This window comes from Urocitellus parryii, chromosome 9 (genome assembly GCF_045843805.1).
Source record: "Urocitellus parryii isolate mUroPar1 chromosome 9, mUroPar1.hap1, whole genome shotgun sequence".
Lineage (NCBI taxonomy): Eukaryota > Metazoa > Chordata > Mammalia > Rodentia > Sciuridae > Urocitellus > Urocitellus parryii.
The window spans coordinates 61,537,200-61,559,408 of record NC_135539.1 but is presented as its reverse complement, the minus strand read 5'-3'; the positions used below and the strand labels follow the sequence as shown (position 1 = coordinate 61,559,408).

The 22,209-nt window shown below is 32.8% G+C and overlaps 1 protein-coding gene across 1 annotated transcript in view; it reads right to left on the bottom strand.

Moving 5' to 3' along the window:
* The window catches only part of Malrd1 (MAM and LDL receptor class A domain containing 1), a 656,113-nt gene that overhangs the window by 201,108 nt on the left and 432,796 nt on the right, over positions 1-22,209 (bottom strand). The window contains exon 30 of the mRNA XM_077802928.1: positions 2,914-3,042. Coding sequence (XP_077659054.1) covers positions 2,914-3,042 — 129 coding nt within the window. The remainder of the gene's footprint in view (positions 1-2,913; positions 3,043-22,209) is intronic.

Sequence of the window (22,209 nt, the reverse complement as noted above, 5' to 3'; positions counted from 1 at the left end):
TCCATTATTCACAATAGATGATCTATCTGGCTGCAGGAATTCAGATCTAATGTCTATAATGCATCCAGAAGAACATCAATATGAAATACTGATGAAGTCGATTGGTAGAGTTAATGTCTCCTGTCTATGTGTGCTATGCAGCACATTTTATGGATCTGAACAAAATCCATCAAGAGATTTTTAAGAATAGTGACTATTCTCTTTCATGACATATTGCTTTTGTCTTAATAAACTTAAATATTTCCTGCAGTAGTCTATCAAAATTGTGGGTATAACTAACCATATTTAAGTATGTCATTGACTTCAGTTTCTGAAAATCAAAATCGCCCCTATGTGTTTTCACATCAATACCTCAAATAGCTGTAGGAAAAATAAAAATCATATAAGCAGCCTGAAAGGGAAAAAATGAGAAAAGCAAAAAGAAAATGGGCCTCATTTATATTTGAAAAACCAATATACTTAGTAATTCTTCCTTTTATTTTCAAGCCTATATTTACATTACATATACAAATATGTGCATGTAATGCACTCATATTAGTCTTCATTTGTAGGCCCCAAGTAAAGGGTAGTAACCTTATTATGGGCAGCATTTTCTGTATTTTAAAATTAATCAGGAATCTTTTCAGCTATGAACAACTTATATACTAAAAATTGAAGAACATTATATTTTAATGTGTTTTCCCCCTAGGTTTTTCCTCCCACATTATAAAGTGAGTTTTTGAAGCCTAAAATAAAATCTTATGCATTCTGAGGTACTCAATTCTTAGAAAGTTGTTCCTAGCACATAAAATAAATAGGAATAAATGAAAAAATATTGAGTTTATATAAATACTTTCAATACATGTGCATCTTTAAGTGAAAGCAACATAATATCTATTATAAGCTTATATGTACATATGGAAGTTGCTATTTTCCCTTCACTGGGTTATGGATGTCAATGCCTCCATACTCAAATTATTTTCCTTAAGAATTTTCATAAAATTGTCCAAGATTTTATTGTTTATGAGTGTTTATTAGATCCTCTACTTGCTATGGATTTGTGCAGAAAATGGTGATTTCACAAATATTTAGGCCTTTCTTTTAGAACTTCATTGGAATTAATTTTTGTAGACAGTATATATAATTTTTGTAGACATGCATATATAATTTTGGTACTTTTAAAAGTAGTTAGAAATAGCACTAGAAAGTGTTGTCCAGTATATTATAAATTTAATAATTTAAAAATAAAAAAACATGACATTTTTAAAAATTACCATTATAATGCTATGTACTCATATAGTGCAAACCTGTGCAAAGCACTTTTATTTCCTTTTAGAAATCCATTTAAAATTTAAATATGAAATAAACCTAGGAAACATTAAACTATGTGAAATAATTCAGTCACAATAAGACAAATTTTATATGTGTCAACTTATATGAGGTATATAGAACAGTCAAATTCATAGAGACAGAAACTAGATTTCTAGTTGTCAGAGGTTGGGGAGAGGATTGGAGTTATTAGCTAATGGGTAGAATTTAAATTTTATAATTTCTAGAAATGGATGGTGGTGATGGCTTTACTATAATACAAATGTACTTAATGCTACTGAACCATGCACTAACAATTATTAAAACAGTAAATTTTATGTTACATATATTTTATATAATTAAAAAAATAAGATACATAAAAAAGAAACATGAAAGAAAGTCAGTCCTTCAGAAACATCATCCCTATAAGATGCCAAGGAATAAAATAGTAAGATAAGAAACAAAAATTTAAATAAACTCAGGTGGTAACTTGTCTCCAAAAATTCTTCCTTTCTTGTATGACATTTTCCCTTTGAGAAGTGAAGTCTATTTTCTCTCTTATATTTGAGGCTGGACTTTGTTATGTACTTGACCTCTAGAATGAAGTTGGTGTACATCCTGGAAAACCTAAGGCTAAGTTAAAGGCTCTTTGCGGGTTTTCCTGGGGCTCTTAGAACAATAACTCCAGTAAGAATCTAGTCCTGTGTATAATAGCTGTTGACATGTCCTCTGTAACTGTCATGTTCTGGGAACCCCAAGAACATAAAATACCCCTGGAGAACAAGATGCCCATCAAGTAGGATGGCGAGACCAAAGAGTACCAATGTTCCAAACCTGGAAGAAAAGCAGCTATCACAGAGGTGATTTTCTAGTCCCACTGTACTAACTCCTATCATGTGAAATGGAAAGCAACCGCCTGGCCTGAATTACTGATTTACAATAGTCATCCCAAAATGAAACTACTGTTGAGGCCACTATTTTGAGGGTGCCTTCTTTGCAGCAAATTATAACTATAATAGGTATTATGTACGGGTCAAAATTCTATATGAGAGCTCATCAGTTAAGATACATAAAAATTATTTGGATTTAAATATTTCCTATACTTTACAATTATGTATTTGATTTTATACAAGACTTTTAAAAAGTTACTTGAATAAAAGTTTGGATAGAAAAATGAGTGGAGTACTTCTAGTCCAATATAATTGATAAAATCAGTTACTAAACTGATATTTATTTAATGAGCCCATTTTAGCTTCAACCATAAAATAAACCTTTTTGGAAACAGAAATGAAAAAAGAAATAAAAACAAATGAAAAGTGTAGATAGGTAGAGTTCAGTTTCTGGTCATTTTAGTTCTGATCTTCTAGACATTTCTGCATAAATATGTGGTGGAAATTTTTTGACATATAATTTTCTACAGATTTCACTATAGGAAATAATGAGAAGACTACCATTTAGATATTTATAAAGGAAAGTTGGGGGAAATGTTTTCATGATTCTAAATCTATGCTTGTGCATGAAAAAAAAAACCATTTTATTTTCTCAGCCCTCAGAACCAATGTTTCTTTACTCACAAAGCACAAATCTGAGTAAACCAACTACATTCAACCAGAAAGACACACTTACCACAGTGAGCTTCGTCAGATCTATCAGAGCAGTCTGGCTTATAGTCACAGACAAGGTGGCCTGCAATACACTTCTTGTCCTCGCACAAAAAATCAGTGGCTTCTGAGCAAATCTCAGAAATCTCTCCAACTAAGGGGGTGAAAAAACATTATTTAGTCCAGGTTTTCATTACATTTGAAGAGTCTTCTTGTTCTATAGTTTTCACAGTATTAAATAAGGTAGTGATTTTAACAGTTATCCAAGAAGATGTGCTTCTATTTAACTGCCTTTCTCTCCACCCCACCTGCAACTGTTCAGAAAGTTACAGAGAATTACTTTTGAAATACCTTTTAGCAGCTCATGGGCTGATCGTGAATTATTATATACACACAAACTCCTGATCAAGGCATTAAGGATCCTTTATTTTTAATTATGGCTTAACTTAGTTTCCCAGTTTTACTTTCTGAGATTCATCTCATAAACATCTACAGATTATGCCCTATGACTGAAGTGTGACATTACTCTCCATGTTTCCATGCATTTACACATGATGCCTGCACTGCCTAAACTAACTAGTCCCTTTTAGACCCTAGACAGTCAAGTATTCAACATCATAATCAAAGAAACAATTTTGCTTCATCTCCCCCTCTTCCCTGTCTTTTGGTCCTCTTAGAACCACTTCATTCCTATATTAGAATGCTTCCTACTTCCTTAAGAGTTGTTTACACATTCATCTGTCTCTCTAGATTCCAAGCTCTCTGACATTTTCATTGTATTCTCTAGGGCCTGACATAGCACCTAAAATACAACTAGTGCTTCCTAAGTGTAGGTTGTAATAACTGAAGACATACTGGACTCATTTGAAGGAAGCTTAGAAAAGTGGATTGACAGAGTACTTTCAAAGAATTCATATATTTGAACATTATCTCAACTGAGATATAGACAAATGCTGATATTTCATAGCTTTACCATCACTTTCTCTCAAGTTCTAAAATTACTTTTTAAATTGATTTTAACAAATAAAGTTCAGCAATTTCTTTAAAACTTATACTATTCCAGACACTTGGCTGGTATACCCAGTATTGGGGTAATTTACTTACAGAAAGACAGTATTTCCATGAATGAACAGATTAAAACTCTTATAGACATGAAGAAGAGTGTGTATCTATCATCTCCATATCATCCCTTTAATCCAACAGCTAACACCTGTATAATTTCTGGGAATAACTTACTAGTAAAATTTAGAAGATGTGAAGAAGGAATGTGAAATGTGAAAAAGGAAGTGATTACTAGTGAAATGTGAAAAAGGAAGTGATTACTACTTACTAGTAAAATTTAGAAGATGTGAAAAAGGAATGTGAAATGTGAAAAAGGAAGCAAGGGTATCTAGACTTAAGAGCAAATTTTTAACTATTGGCCTTAGTAAGACAAAGGCAAAGACTCAAAGGTCATGTTCCATGAGCAGTTTATAAAGTTTGCCACAGAATTTTAATTAACACAAGTGAGAATTTATGGTTAACTCAGAGCAGTATGTGGACATTGTTTAGTATACAAAATACATGCATTTGAGCTTGTTTTATTTTTCCACGCCATAAGACGAAAAGCCATATAATTACCCCACAGGGGATATAAGTTTTGAATTCAATCTAAATAATTGGTTCATTAATTCTTTAAAGTATGACTAAATAGACTATATTTCTAAAATGAAGCTTTTTTTCCTTAATAATATAGAATGGCAAAGACATGGTGAAAAATCAAGTCAGTATTTTGAATTGCAGTAAATCAACAATAACTAGAATTGCTATGGTTATATTAGGAGAACCAGGGATAAATAAATAAAAAGAGCCCACAATACCAAGAACTATAAATTTTTAGGACAAGAATGTGAATGTAAATTGAAAAGGCAGATTATTTTAGTTAATGAATGTCTTACACATGTTTAGTCATTTATGTCTTTATTCAACCAAAATGATTGCAACAATAACTTGTCACCTAGTCCACAGATATGCAAAAGCAAAGAGTCTCACATCTTCTAAACTTGGTAATATAAAAATGAAAGAACATTAGTGTTTATAATATAGAGTTGGAGATAATCTGGCTAGCAGCATATGTATGTAAAGACTAGATAATTATTTAGCTTTAGAAAAAGGTTGACTAAAGCTAAAGCATGATAAACTGAAAGATCCTGGAAAGAATAAATGAACTACAAAATGATGTGGTTATAAGAAGTAAACATTTAATCTAGTAAAACCCTGAGGCATCATAGGACCAGTTTACTCTAGACTGGAACAACCCATAAACAGCTTGAAAGTGATACCAATTGAAAATGGACTTAATTCTATTTTGAAATAGAATTTCTAGTCAAAGAAATCCTTGACTATATGTATATTTCAATTTAGATTAAAATAGGTGCTCCCCTACCCAGGGTTCATTTTACAGAACTAAATATAATCATTCTATACATTATATTTACTGAACAAATACTTGCGTGATCATCTCATTCAAGTGATGATATTCAATATGCCCTGAGAGTTCAGACTATGAATGTCACACAGCTATACATTTTAGGCACCTTCGTTTCTCATTTACAGAATACTAACACTATGAAGAATACAAAAAAAAATACAATGGGCACACCTCTGGCCTTTGTAGACCATGTCCCTTAGGTGACTAATCAATACATTTGGTCTGAAAATCACCTGAAAACAAAACCAAACAAAACAAAAAAACAATTAGGGTTTCTAAGTAGCTATCTACAAATCAAAGAATAAATGAAATTTTAAACAGAGAACTTCCCAAAGAAATTTAAGAAGTCATGCAAAATATCCAAGAAACTATATTTTTCCTAACCAAATAAGCACCTAGATGCACAGAGAACACAAGGTTATACTACAAGAAAGAATTTTTATAACCAAAGACTTGGAGATATTCACAAGTGAGCAAGGGTAAATAAATTGATCAGCTCTGCATAGACATGTTATGATGTGAAGCTTTGAGAAACTAGGTCTTTTGGTTCTCAAAATACTTCTAACCTTTGATTTATTATGATAGGTGAATAAAAACTCTAAATTTTAAAAAGTATTTTGTTATAAAAATAATTTAGATACATTAAGCAAAATGTAGAATGAAATCCTTCTCTTTTACACAAATACTTCCCACAGTTTGCTGCATTTCCTTTCCCAGTTTTAATATTTTCGAAAAACACGGTAACATACACGTCATATTTTCTTATTTATAACTTATCACATAAATGTTTTCGTATTTTTTGTCTGCACTTCAGTCACTACTAACATGTACAAAATACATTGAAAACTAAATATACCTTAATTTACTTAACAATTATATTATTGCTAAATTCTTATAAGGGGTTTCAATAATTTTATATTTATATAATCTTATGTTAATAAAACTATATGTAACTTAGGCATAGTTGGAAATATTTATGTGAGAGAGACTCCAAAACATGGCATTATTGAATGAAAAAATGTACTGAGGAATTTGTGTCCTTATGGGCTCTTGAAAACTATTAATAAATAGATTTTCAAAGTAGCTATGTTGATTTAAATGATAATCTGTAAGAGGATGAATGCCACTCTGTATACCTTTTTCTTCCATAACATGATGCCCTATCAGTGTTTTAATTTGCATGATTTATTTATTCTATTAGCTTTGCTTTACTTTTTTCTTATAAGTCTCATATATATATATATATATATATATATATATATATATATATATATATATAATTTATTATTTTGACTTATTTTAGTTAATTCAGTTTGGCCCAATTACTTTCTTTTTTTTTAAGAGAGAGTGAGAGGAGAGAGAGAGAGAGAGAGAGAGAGAGAGAGAGAGAGAGAGAGAGAATTTTTAATATTTATTTTTTAGTTCTCGGCAGACACAACATCTTTGTTGGTATGTGGTGCTGAGGATCGAACTGGGCCGCACGCATGCCAGGCGAGCGAGCTACCGCTGAGCCACATCCCCAGCCCCCAATTACTTTCTATTAAAATAATCCTCTCCAAATTCATTACTTGATGACGAGGAGAGGACCCAAGTTTAAAAACAATATTCTCTCATTCTTCCTTAAACATCAGTTCATCAGAGTGATAATTCAGATAAACCAGTTGTCAGTCATTATTTCTTTAAATATCCTTTTCTGCCTCTCTTCTCTGTCCTTTCTTTCTGATCTCCTTCTATGCCTGTTCGAATGTTTAAAGATGTCCCACATTCTCTGAGGCTCTCTTCCGTTTTATTCATTTTTTTCTTTCTCTTCTTGATATTGCGTAATCTCTATTAATCATTGATTCTTGTACTAGTTCAAAGTACTGTTGACACAGTATAGTAAAACATCCACATCAGTTATTCTATTTTTTATTTACATTTAGTCCTTTTTCATAATTTGTCTCATCAATATTTTCCTATTTGTGAGACATTGTCATGATACTTCTTCAAGCACACTTTGTTTTTTTATTGGACCATATTTATTATGTTCAGCATCTGGATCCTCTCAAGACAGTTTCTGCTGCTTTCTTTCTTATATATTGATCATATTTTTCATATTCATTTCCATATCTTATAACTTTTGATTGAACATTAGACACTTTAGCTGATACATGGTAGCAACTCTGGATACTGATCCTTCTCTGATCCCTGGTGCTAAGACAATGATTACCTGGAGAGTTGAGTGATTTTTCATTTATGGAATATGCCCAATGTTATCGTTTGAAATACCATCTTCCTCTAATTCTCTGTGCTCTGCTTCTTGAACACCCATTAGAAAAGTGTTGGATTTATTCATTTTTATCCCCAATACCTCTGAATCTCTATCTCATAGTTTTTTTTCCTCTTTAAGATGATGCATTTACTCACATTTACTTAATAGTTTATTATTTTTCTGTGTCTCTAATCTGTTTAACTTTTCTTTTGCTGTTTATTTTCAATTGTAATTTAATTTCTTTCAAAAAGTCAAATTTAATTATTCCAATTTAATATTCAGTCTTTTTTCATGTTTTTTTATTTTTTATGATTCTAACAGCACATGGTTCCAACATCATAAATTCTAACTTGTCCTTGAAGTTCAAAATTTTCCAGAAATTTTACTATTCATTTGTTGTTTGGGAATTTCCATTTAACGTCTTATATTATGTGTGGTATGGCACAGGTTTAAGCTTTGGCTGGTTGGCTTTCTTTCTTTCTTTCTTTCTTTCTTTCTTTCTTTCTTTCTTTCTTTCTTTCCTCTCTCTCTCTTTCTCTCTCTCTCTCTCTCTCTCTCTCTCTCTCTCTCTCTTTCTTTCTTTCTAAGCCTCTGGACTCGCAACGAATTACCTTGAAAATTACTAGATATAAAGCAATTGTTCCAGTCATAGAAAGGATGAAACATTATGCAAAGGGTTCAGGTACAGACTCCAGATCTTACAGGGAATTAAAAACTCTCAGCCCCAGATTCTATTGTCGGTGTTCAGAGTGCCAAATTGTTTAGGCTTCTGGAAAGTAAACTTTTGCCTATAATCCATATTTTTGCTTTTGGTTATTGAACTGAGAGATTTTCTTTTTCCCTTTTAAATTTTAGTTAAGAGTAAATAATCAGTGTTTTTTAAAAATATTTATTTTGTATTCTAATTAGGCATATATGACAGCAGAATGCATTTGATTCATTGTACACAATTATAGCACAACTTTCATTTCTCTAATTGTATATGATATAGTGTCGCATTGAATGTGCAGTCATACATGTACCTAGGATAATTATGTCCATCTCATTCCACCATCTAATGAGTGCTTTTTAAAACTTATTTTCATGTACTCATAAGTGGCAAGCACATTCTATAATGTGACTTATTAATTTTTCTGCATTCCAACTGTCAATATAGTTGGTATTTTTAAAATTATTATATTTTATACCATGCATTCTAAAAATAACCCAAAGAAATTCCCCACAAATCAATTTTCCACATTACTCATTATTTAGATTACATTTTCAGCTAATTTCATATTGCCAAATGGTTCAGTGCTTTAAAAAATAGCAAAAACTGGCACATGCACTCTCTTCCTCGAGTTCACATAAAACCCAACAGATATTAATGTGTATCTGAGTGTATTAATTAAAATCTAAATAGTCAAATGTGTTTTTAGTGACTAGAAGAGGCAACATTTATGAAACAAGGTTTCTTTTTACTTGTTAATACATGGCTTTTTCCATCATTCCTTACTGATTTTGTCTTGATGTCTTTAAATAGTTTTATGGTAGATATGTTTCAAAAGTGTTGATATTATCACTAGAAGGTTTACCTCTAGTTATAGCTGGTTATTCTGGACAGTAAATATTGATTGCTAAAGGGCAGTTTAAATATATGGACCAAGATAATTATTTGAACCCAAGTTCTTATAAAAGCTCTTTAACCCTCAGTAAGCCATTTAAAGTTGGTCTTAAATGACAATAAGAGCAATCACTCTCTTATACAAAGTACAATATGCTTGCATTCAGTGATGGCATCAATTTAGAATCTTCCATTTTTTTTATTTAGAAACATGTTAAACAAGTCAGACACTACAAAAGCTATTGAGATAAACCTTCAAAGGATTTATAATTATTTATAATTAGTAATGAAAATTTATCAAACAGTGTGGTTAGTGCTATAATTGAAGATATTTATGAGTTTCTGTCAAAAGACAAAGTAGTCCCATCTGTACTGGTGTGTCAATACATATTTAGTAAATTTATTTAATAGGTAGCCTTTCAAATTACCTATCATCCCAGATAGACATTTAACCAAGCAGAGAGATGAGCCAGAACATAAATAAACATATATGGACAAAACTCAAAGGACAGAAAATAGAAATTTCCTTATAAAACTCCAATCTTACTTTCTTTATAAACAAGTTTGGCAACATATTAAAAATTAATATGACTAGAAAATTCACATTTATTTAAAGGAAGAACAACATTTGTGATGATAAAAGGGAAGCTTTTTTTAGAAAGATCATGCACCCCTAACCTTTATTTATAGATGACTGTTTCACTTCAATATTCTCTCATTTAGAAAGAAATACCAGGAACAAGTTTTACAAATAGAAGAAAATCACAACACTAGGGATAATGTGATATTATATGATCGGCATTTTCAAATGTCCAGAAAAGAACAATACCTTTTATTTATTTTATTCACCATGATTATTTAAATCTATCTTATGTTCAAAAGAATTGCCAGGTTTATAAAAGGTCAGCACATATATCAGGTAATTGATGGCAACACATCTGAAACTGTAACCTCAGCTATCTCAATGGCAGCAAAGTTCAGTTTGTGACAAAATTGTCAGAAGTGCTATCAGAGTTATTGGGCCATATATCAGTGTACAGAAAGAGTTCAGGGGGAAAAAAAGAAGCAATTTTATTTGCACAAAGGCAAGGTGTGCATGCTAAAAGGAATATATCCTAAAGATCAGCTTTTGACTTTTTTAAAATAAAAAGTGACTTTATAACCTGTTTTGATATTTGTTTGAAATAAAATTATAAATAGAAATGTCTCTTATCTCACATGAAACCCTGATTTTTACCTCTAATTTTCTTATATCTGAATATACTTTAAATATCTAGTTTTCTTTGTGAATATTCTGTATAACTGAAGGACAAAGGATTGTAGAATCCTAGGCTGTATATACCTCATATTACTGATTTCAAGGATCTAACTCTATAACAAAACTCATGTTTAGAAGGGCTACAAAGAAGAAACAGAGAAAATAAAATGATGAGGCCAAGAAAAGGCAGAATGATTCCACATGACAAGGACCACTATTATTTTATATGAAAAAGTTTTAGTGGTCTAATTATTCGGGAGCCCCCAATCATGCCTTACCTCTTCGAAGTTTCTACTAGTCCATTAAATTAACCTTGGCTCCGATATTTGATGATTTCCTGTCACTTTAATAGACACAAACTCTTTCTTTTCTGGACTCTCGAGCTGCATCTGGTGTGTGACCCTCAATTCTCTGAGCCTGTTGGCACTATATTCTTGGTACTATGCCAACATTTCTTGACATTCCTTCTTCTCCCTTGGCTCCATTTCTAGTCCAGGCCTTTAAATGCCAGAGGAGAAATTTTTTGTGTGTGTTTCTCATTTTTTCATTCACTCTCACCTAAGAGTCACACTCACCACAACGATTTTAACTTTCATCTTAAGTTGATGGGACATCTATATTTCTATGTCCTTTTGTTAAGTTCTATGCTACATTTTCTGGGAGATTTCTCCACAGCATATCAGATATTCTACTAAGGACATAATTGAGATATTTTCTTCTCCCTTTGCTTCCTACCTTATATTCCTCTTCCCCTTGCTTCAGAGTATACCTTACAATAAATATCTATTCATGGTCAACAGATACACAACTTTTTTAATCTACCTTTGCTTTTCTCAAATTTTTATGCCCTCATCCTTCCTCAGCCATGTGGTGCAGATAGCTGCTGGAAACATACGTGCTTGCTTTTTTTAATATTGCATAATTATTGTTGGGGAGTGGTTACTTGGATAGACATTTTATTTCTCAACTTCCATTTGAGTAATAAGAGGGTCTCTAGTGAGACCACGAGTATTAGTTAGTTGTTCCACTGAAAGGTGAGGTCATACAAACTGTCACATTCTGCTCCTGTGGTCTCTTCCTGAACCTCTCAGATGGATAGGAAAGTCATAATCATTATGGTAGATCTTGAAGGCCAGAGCCTGAAAATCAGACTGGGTCCTTGAAAAAAAAAAGTCTAAGAAAATCTCTCCACTAATCGGTTCACTGTAAAGTGAATAAAAAGTGAATTCCTTAAACTGGAATATATTTCTTGATCTATTTTGGATCTATTTCATTGTAGTTATAGCCTAATGCAATAAGTTTAATTAATGCAATGTTTATGGTAAGGTGTACTGTAATGATGCTAATGAAGATGGTAGCTCCAACTCCTGTGGAAAAGGTATTATTACATCCTTCATTCTATATCAGCACATTGAGTAGATTAATTAATGCAATTCTCAACACAACTCCATGAAATAGGTGTAGATTTAAAAAAATTAACTTACTTAAGTTCACAGAGCTATTCAATAGCAAAGCCAGAATTGATGTTTGGGCTACACAATTTCACTCTTATCCAGCAAGATGGTTAAGTCCTCTTATTCAACCAAGTATCCAATCCTATAACCCACAAGTTCGGTGCTGTGTCTTCCCAAACTGATCTTGTTCAGGCCCATTTAACCATCTAGCTCTCCTAGTACTTTGGACATCCTAAACTTAAAACAAGATATTGAAGTAAAAGATAATCATACGTTTCCTATTTGCTTTTTTCTCTACAAGAAACTAAACCCCTTCTGAAAACAATAAGAATCCTTAAAGGAAGAACAGTATTACATTTATCGTTATATAATAAAAACAGAGCACAGAGCCCAGGAACCTTTTGAGTGAGCAAGTTATATTTCTCAAACTGTGTTTAAACTCGGGATAGCTGATTGGGCTTTTACAGCTACAATCAGCATAGGTGGCTCTCTTAAACAAAACATATTCTTATATGTTATGAATATTAAGGGCTAAGTGCCATATTTATTGAATTCAAAACAAATCAAGTAAAAAGATTCCTAGTATATTGTACAGTTAAAAATGATTTTAAGAAAACTCTGAACCATTGGAAACCAAAGAATAAATAGTCTGGGTAATAATTATTGGCATGACCTTATTGATAATTATTGGCAAGACAAATTTGGAGATGTGATATATTCCTTGATTTTGATAATCTACATAAACACAGACAATGAGGTAATTCAATAAGAGCTTTATAGAAAAGGCGGCCCATGGCACAGGATGACAGGAGGCAGACAGCAAAAACAATCCAAGCAGAAATAGGCTAAAAGTAACAGGGAATATTGAAACTATGAATACTCCTGTTGAGGAAGATGAATTTGTTATGAGATACAAAATAGCAAGAGAAGAGGAGAAATCACTCTAGGAAACTCTAATCATCATGAACAGACATCATTAAGGATGTCCATTCACATGGAGCATTCCAAATCCAACTTGAAGAAAGTCATATTGGATGGGACATGTCATGTCTGTAGACTTAATTACACTTTTCCAGTTGCTATACTGACAGGGAAGTGCACTCTTTGCTCTATCTATATTTTATTGAAGGGAGGTATAATCTGTTATATAATCCAATATATAACAATATAATATAATATAATATAACAATATAATCCAATATAATATTGGAGGTATAATCCAATATATCTGTTGGAGAATGACAAGAAAGAAAGTTCAAATGATCATTTCAGTTTTATCTCAAGAAATTACTTTTTCTTGTGTTCAGGTAACTTTTGTTTAGGATTTATAAGAATAATAATATAGGGTAGGGGGTATATGTTCAATTAACTTTGTTATTTGATAAAAGTTACACATTCCTACTGGGTTGAAAACAGCTATTTTTATATCTTACCACCAAATCAACAAATACTTAGTCATCCATATGAGGTTTTTTTTTTCATTTCTAACTTCTAGAGAGTAGTAGAATAATCGTTAAACTGAGAGTCAATAAATTCCACATTTGTAAAATGCCCAAAGTAACCTGAAATTAAATAATTCAAATACTCTAGATCTCTAAATTCTATGGACTTTTGAATACTACCTTGAAGGTACTAAATTAATTTATTGAATATCCTTGTTTTTAAAATGTATTAATGCAAATACAAAAATGTCAATGCAACTAACCTAAGCATAATTATTCTTTCCAGCTCCACAAAACATAAATCTTTTATGAAGTCAAATGTAAGTGAAAAATTCCTTTAAAATTATTGAGCATTGGAGGTTTAAGAAAATACTTATAGAGGGATTTGGCCATAGGCATTCCCATCCCAGCATGTATTCTTTCACTGGAATAAAGAAATCAAGTGTCACATATAGCCTAAGAGTTTGTCACCACTGACCTTATAAAAGTAAGCTGTAAAAATCAAAATATTAACAATTTTAGTAAAAAAAAATTACAAAGATAGTTGGGCTATTGAGATGGAGTGTTTGAAATGTGCATTGAAATAAGAGTTATGTTTCTGAAGTGTACATACCCCAAGGAGAGGGTCATGGATCTTCTATGTTCAAGGTGTAAGAAATTGTCACATGGCATAACAATTATCAATTTGTATGCACCATACAGTGGAGCTGCAACGTTCATAAAACAAACTCTCCTCAAGTTCAAGAGTCAAATAGACTACAACACAATAATTACGGGTGACTTCAACACAACGCTCTCACCATTAGACAGATCCTCTAGACAAGTGCTGAATAAGGAAACTATTGAACTCAATAGCACAATCAATAATCTAGACTTAACCGATATATATAGAATATATCAACCATCATCGATACACGTTCTTCTCAGCAGCACATGGATCCTACTCAAAGATAGACCATATATTATGCCATAGGGCAACTCTTAGTAAATATAAAGGCGTGGAGATAATACCATGCACCATATCTGATCATAATGGAATGAACCTGGAAATCAATGATAAAAGAAGGAAGGAAAAATCCTACATCACATGGAAAATGAACAATATGTTACTGAATGATCAATGGGTTACAGTAGACATAAAGGAGGAGATGAAAAAATTCATAGAGACAAATGACAATACAGACACAACATACCGGAATCTATGGGACACAATGAAAGCAGTTTTAAGAGGGAAATTCATTTCTTGGAGTTCTTTCCTCAAAAAAAGAAAAAACCAACAAATAAATGAACTCACACTACACCTCAAAAACCTAGAAAAGGAAGAGCAAAACAACAGCAAATGTAGTAGAAGACAAGAAATAATTAAAATTAGAGCAGAAATCAACGAAATTGAAACAAAAAAAAATTGAAAAAATTGAAAAAACTAAAAGTTGGTTCTTTGAAAAAATAAATAAGATCAACAGGCCCTTAGCCATGCTAACGAAGAGAAGAATGAGAGAACTCAAATTACTAACATACGGGATGAAAAAGGCAATATCACAACAGACACTACAGAAATACAGAAGATAATTAGAAAGTATTTTGAAACCCTATATTCCAATAAAATAGAAGATAGTGAAGATATCGATAAATTTCTTAAGTCATACAATCTGCCCAGATTGAGTCAGGAAGACGCACACAATTTAAACAGACCAATAACAAAGGAAGAAATTGAAGAAGCCATCAAAAGACTACCAACCAAAAAGAGCCCTGGACCGGATGGGTATACAGCGGAGTTTTACAAAACCTTCAAAGAAGAATTAATATCAATACTTTTCAAGCTATTTCAAGAAATAGAAAAAGAAGGAGCTCTTCCAAATTCATTCTATGAGGCCAACATCAGCCTGATCCCGAAACCAGACAAAGACACTTCAAAGAAAGAAAACTACAGACCAATATCTCTAATGAACTTGGATGCAAAAATTCTCAATAAAATCCTGGCGAATTTAATACAAAAGCATATCAAAAAAATTGTGCCCCATGATCAAGTAGGATTCATCCCTGGGATGCAAGGCTGGTTCAATATACAGAAATCAATAAATACTATTCACCACATCAATAGACTTAAAGACAAGAACCATATGATCATCTCAATAGATGCAGAAAAAGCATTTGACAAAGTACAGCATCCCTTTATGTTCAAAACATTAGAAAAACTAGGGATAACAGAAACTTACCTCAACATTGTAAAAGCTATATATGCTAAACTTCAGGCTAGCATCATCCTAAATGGAGAAAAACTGAAGGCATTCCCTCTAAAATCTGGAACAAGACACGGATGCCCTCTATTACCACTTCTATTCAATTTAGTTCTTGAAATACTAGCCAGAGCAATTAGACAGACAAAAGAAATTAAAGGCATAAAAATAGGAAAAGAAGAACTTAAATTATCGCTATTTGTGGATGACATGATAATATATTTAACAGACCCAAAAGGGTCTACAAAGAAACTGCTAGAGTTAATAAATGAATTCAGCAAAGTGGCAGGATATAAAATCAACACGCATAAATCAAAGGCATTCTTGTAAATCAGCAACAAAACTTCTGAAATGGAAATGAGGAAATCCACTCCAATCACAATATCCTCAAAGAAAATAAAATACTTGGGAATCAACCTAACAAAAGAGGTGAAAGATTTATACAATGAAAACTACAGAACCCTAAAGAAAGAGACAGAAGAAGATCTTAGAAGATGGAAAAATGTACCCTGTTCATGGATAGGCAGAACTAACATCATCAAAATGGCTATATTACCCAAAGTTCTCTACAGGTTTAATGCGATGCCAATTAAAATCCCAACGGCATTTCTTGTAGAAATAGATAAAGCAATCATGAAATTCATATGGAAAAACAAAAGACCCAGAATAGCAAAAACAATTCTAAGCAGGAAGTGTGAATCTGGAGGTATAGCGATACCAGAGTTCAAACTGTACTACAAAGTAATAGTAACAAAAACAGCATGGTACTGGTACTAAAACAGGCAGATGGACCAATGGTACAGAATAAAGGACACAGAAACCAATCCACAAAATTACAACTTTCTTATATTTGATAAAGGGGATAAAAGTATCCAATGGAGGAAGGATAGCATCTTCAACAAATGGTGCTGGGAAAACTGGAAATCCATATGCAACAAAATGAAACTGAATCCCTTTCTCTCGCCATGCACAAAAGTTAACTCAAAATGGATCAAGGAGCTAGATATCAAATCAGAGACACTGGGTCTGATAGAAGAAAAAGTTGGCTATGATCTACATACTGTGGGGTCGGGCTCCAAATTCCTTAATAGGACGCCCGTAGCCCAAGAGTTAATAACAAGAATAAATAAATGGGACTTTCTTAAACTAAAAAGTTTTTTCTCAGCAAGAGAAACAATAAAAGAGGTAAATAGAGAGCCTACATCCTGGGAACAAATTTTTACCCCTCACACTTCAGATAGAGCCCTAATATCCAGAGTATACAAAGAACTCAAAAAATTAAACAATAAGAAAACAAATAACCCAATCAACAAATGGGCCAAGGACCTGAACAGACACTTCTCAGAGGAGGACATACAATCAATCAACAAGTACATGAAAAAATGCTCACCATCTCTAGCAGTCAGAGAAATGCAAATCAAAACCACCCTAAGATACCATCTCACTCCAGTGAGATTGGCAACCATTATGAAGTCAAACAACAGTAAGTGTTGGCGAGGATGTGGGGAAAAGGGTACACTTGTACACTGCTGGTGGGACTGCAAATTGGTGAGGCCAATTTGGAAAGCAGTATGGAGATACCTGGGAAAGCTGGGAATGGATCCACCATTTGACCCAGCTATCGCCCTCCTCAGACTATTCCCTGAGGATCTTAAAAGAGAGTACTATAGGGATACTGCCACATCAATGATCATAGCAGCACAATTCACAATAGCTAGATGGTGGAACCAACCTAGATGCCCTTCAATAGATTAATGGATAAAAAAAATGTGGCATCTATATACAATGGAGTACTACACAGCACTAAGAATTGACAAAATCATAGAATTTGCAGGGAAATGGATGGCATTAGAGCAGATTATGGTAAGCGAAGTTAGCTAATCCTTAAAAAACAAATGCCAAATGTCTTCTTTGATATAAAGAGAGCAACTAAGAACAGAACAGGGAGGAAGAGCATGAGGAAAAGATTAACATTAAACAAAGACGAGTGGGGGGAGAGAAAGGGAGAGAGAAGGGAAAGCATATGGAAATGGTAGGAGACCCTCAATGTTACACAAAATTACATAGAAGAGGATGTGAGGGGAGGGGGGGGAACAAGGGAGAGAACTGAACAACAGCAGAGGAGGTAGAGAGGGATGATGGGAGGGGAGGGGAGGGGGGATAGTAGGGGATAGGAAAGGTAGCAGAATACAACAGTCACTAATATGCCATTATGTAAAAATGTGAATGTGTAACCGATGTGATTCTGCAATTTGTATTTGGGGTAAAAATGGGAGTTCATAACCCAATTGAGTCAAATGTATGAAAGAAGATATATCATGAGCTTTGTAATGTTTTGAACAACCAATTAAAAAAAAGAAAGAAATTGTCACGTGGATAAAAAATGTAACAGGGAAGGTTTTGTAAAATAAGTTCTATTCTTTGCAGCCTGGAGTGGTGTTCAAAGCAAGCACAAGATGAATGTTTTTCCTGGTTCAGAAATTGCTCAGATTATCACTATAGGTCATAATGTATGCTGGGACAAAGCCCATTTTCATCTTCATTGTCATCTCATGACCATCCCTCCAGCCCAAAAGATACATACCATGCAGAAGAAAGGGCTAGGGAAGAGCCCTACAAAGGTAAGTAAGTAGGCTTATATCTGCACAATCAGAGACACCTGAGATCCTGGATCTAGAACAGGGAGCAGAGGCTCTAAGGACGCACCTCTTCTTAACTCAAAAGACTCCTCACCAAATAACTCATCAGCAAATGGGGAAGAAGTGTAGCCCCTGGGACTAAACAGAGGCCTCTGATGTTGCTTACAGAGGATCACAGGTGACACTACCTATTCTATTCTATCAGAATAGACAACGGATCAAACATAGACCATTAGGATTTTTCATTTAGGATTGACTTTGACATACAGACACAGAGGAATGGCAGGTTTAGGGAACACAGACATCCAAAGGGCAACTCACTGGAGCAAATCTTCACGAGCTCTCACAGATTAGGTTATTGGAACCACTTTTCCCAAGAAACAGTTTTATGCACTGGCTTATCCAATTATCTGACCTGCTATCCCACAATTTTTAGCAAAAAATATTCTTTATTATTTAGGGTAAGTAAAATTGACATCCAGAATGTGTATTATAAATGATAAATATTAATTGTATCTATTATTAATCTGTGTTGAGTCTTATCTGGAAGTTGGGGGAAGGATTATAATATCAGCAAAAAAAAGAAAAACAAGCCCACAGTCAAGAAAATGTATGGCTTTCCTAAAACAACAAGGTTTTTCAGCTCCTCTGACTTTAATACCATCAGAGGGTATTAATGAAGTAGGAGAGCTTTTGAAATGCTGAGCACCTGATTCAGATCTTTTAATTAGCCCCTCTTATCTATTATTTATGTAGTAAAGTCACCTCAGGACACTGTTATGTAACTTTCAATTTATGTGCAAATTTCAGGGTTAAGCAATGATCAAGTTATGTTTTTATTAATAATAAGAATACAAACAAGTCTAATTCAAGTATAACATTGTCTTTGACCATTTCTATCAAACTTTCTTACATTTGTGAGGTGTCTAGAAATTTCATCTAGAAGCATTTTTCATATTGTATTTCAATCAGATCTCTAGAATGTAACAGGTTTACTGTAGATTAAGGATAACTGTGGAGGCTGGAACTCATGGTAGATATTCTTTATCTTATTTTCTTTCCTTCACAGTTATTAAAATATTAGCTATTTTTTAAAAAAGAAAAATTGAAATAAAACCTCCTTAAAATCTGTCAAAACAGTTTGATTTAGTGAAATTTCACTGATCTTTCCAAAAAGTCAGATTTCTCATTTGGCATGGTTACTATGTGGCTGATTGATCTAAGTACAGACAAGTGATCAAAGGTGAACTAACAGGATTATCCCATTTGGGATTAACTTTTCTAAAAAGACACCCAGAATTGGCAGGGTTAGGGGCCACAGGCACTAATGGGCAGCTCATTGAAGCATATTTCTATAAACCCCTGCTGCTTAGGTTCTTAGAACTTACTGTTCCCAAGAATGGCTGATGCACTGGTTTCTTCAATTCTCTGACTCACCATGTTGAAGTTCCCATATGAATATCAGGTGAATGAACATTAAACGAGCTAATGTATGCAAAATTTTCAGGATATGCTTGTCATGTGGGAAATACACTATTAACATTAGTTTTTTTTTTCAATTTTTATTCCTGATTCTTGATTCCTTATCTTTTTAGACTTCACCTTCTTTATCTGTAAAAAGGGTTCTTGTTATATTTAACTAAGATAAAGTTGACAAAACAGTCTTTAATTTGTAGAAGGTTTTAAAGTGTCTAATTCTTTTTGCTTTTATCATAGGCCAGCATTTTTCCTACAACAAAATGCTGCTTTGAGGAAACATTAATTACCTTTTATATTATCATTTACTTTCTAGAGTTATAAATATTTATTATTAATATGTTAATTTTCAATTTAAAATGGGCTGCTCCCTTGTAATGACCTCAGAGATGACATCACTATGCTTGATGAACGCAAATCATGACAGACCACTCTTCAACAGGCTGTCAAAAATTAAACAGAAGCTATGCCTTAGAATAAAAATACTGTTTTACTAATTTACTAATGAGATTATAGAAAAGAGTCTTGCCTATTTGATTAAAAGACTGGAAAATGGAAACATTTATTTATCTATTTGGATTTATATTGGGGCTAAAATAAATTTATAAATCTGTGTGTGTGTGTGTGTGTGTGTGTGTGTGTGTGTTTTGATATAACTCCTCAATGACAAAGAAAAATGGTGATCTTATTGCTTATATTCTTCTGTCTACTCATTTAAAAAATAAGTGCATAAAATTTGATGACAACAATAAAAATTAGCCTGATTAAGAAAGAAGCAAAGAGGGGGAGTATACAAGTTTATTGGATTAGAGAAGGGGAATGAATGGAAGGTATGTGAGACGGGAACAGAAAGACAGTAAATGAATCAGACAGAACTTTCGCGTGTTCATATATGAACACATGACCAGTGTAACTCCACATCATGTACAACCACAAGAATGGGAAGTTATACTCCATGTTTGTATAATATATCAAGATACACTCTACTGTCATGTATCTCTAAAAAGGAACAAAGAATAAAAGAGACAAAGAAGGTGAATAAATATTTTTTAAAAAACCCCAAATGACCAATGAACACATGAAAAAAAAGAAAGAAAAAGAAAGTTCAAAATCACTAATCATTAGGGAAATATATATTAGAGCCAAAATAAAATACTATTTCACATGCCTTATAATGGTTACTACTTAAAAACAGAAAATACAAGTGTTGATGAGAACGTAGATAAGCTAGAATGCCCCGGTACTACTAATAAGAATGTAAAATATTACAACCTCTATGGAAAATAGTGTGACGGTTCCTCATACTTTAAATGTAGAATTACCACATGATCCAGAGTTCTTTCTTGGAAAATATCCCAGAATACTGAAAGCAGGGACCTGAAGAGAAATGTTCATAGCAACCTTATTCATCAGAGTGAAAACGTGGAGCAACCTGTCCACTAAGAAATGAACAGAAGAAAAAAAAATGTAGTATGTATACAATGCAGTGTTAGCCCTAAAAAGGAATGAGGTCTTGTCACAATATGGATGAACCTGGAGGATACCTGGCTAAATGAAGTGAGCCACTCACAAAAGCACAAGTATTCTTCCACTCCTAGGAACACAATCAAATTTACAGAGACAAATAGAATGATGTTGCTGGGGGTGGGAGGGTACGTAGAAAATGAGGGACTATGTCTTAATGAGTACAGAACTTCAGTTCTGGAAGATAAAAAGAGTTCTGGAGACAGAGAACAATGAAGTAAATATGTTTAATGCCATCCACGTCCCCTTAAAAATGATTAAGATGGTAAGTCTTATGTTTTATGCACTTTACTACAATTTTTAAAAAGTAAAAAATATATTTGCTGATTTTTTAGTGTACGGGGTGCTCTTACAGAATCAGGACTACAACAAAATTTTATCTACAACTTAAATCTGGAAACATCTTTATTGATAAACAAACGTTGAAAGCTAAAATATTTTACCTTGATTTGCATCAGGATACTGCCATCAAATCTGGCAAATAATACTGTCTAGATTTTTAAACTTGTATATTTTAAAGATGAATGTGAAGAGTACATGGAAACTTCACATTTAGTAATGATTGCATCTAAAAGTGAGGGGGGAAATGACTAAAGCAAAAATAAATGAAACAGACACTAGAATCAAATAGAAAGGATCAAAGAAACTGTGTTAGTTTTTTGAAAAGATAAATCAAGTTCATAATCCTTCATCTGGAATTACTAAGAAAAAAGATAATACCAAAATATATAACATTATAAATGAAAGAGGTGGTGATATTACATCTGATATCAAAGAAATACAAATGACCATAAGATCATGTAATTGTTCACAATTCTATGCTGATAAACTGAATAACCTAAAATAAACAGAAAAATTCATACAAACATAAAAATATTCCAAGAATGATCCATAAAAAATGGATTATCTGAATACAGAGATTGAATCAGCAATCAAAGGATTTCTCAACAAAAAGAGCAAAGAGGTA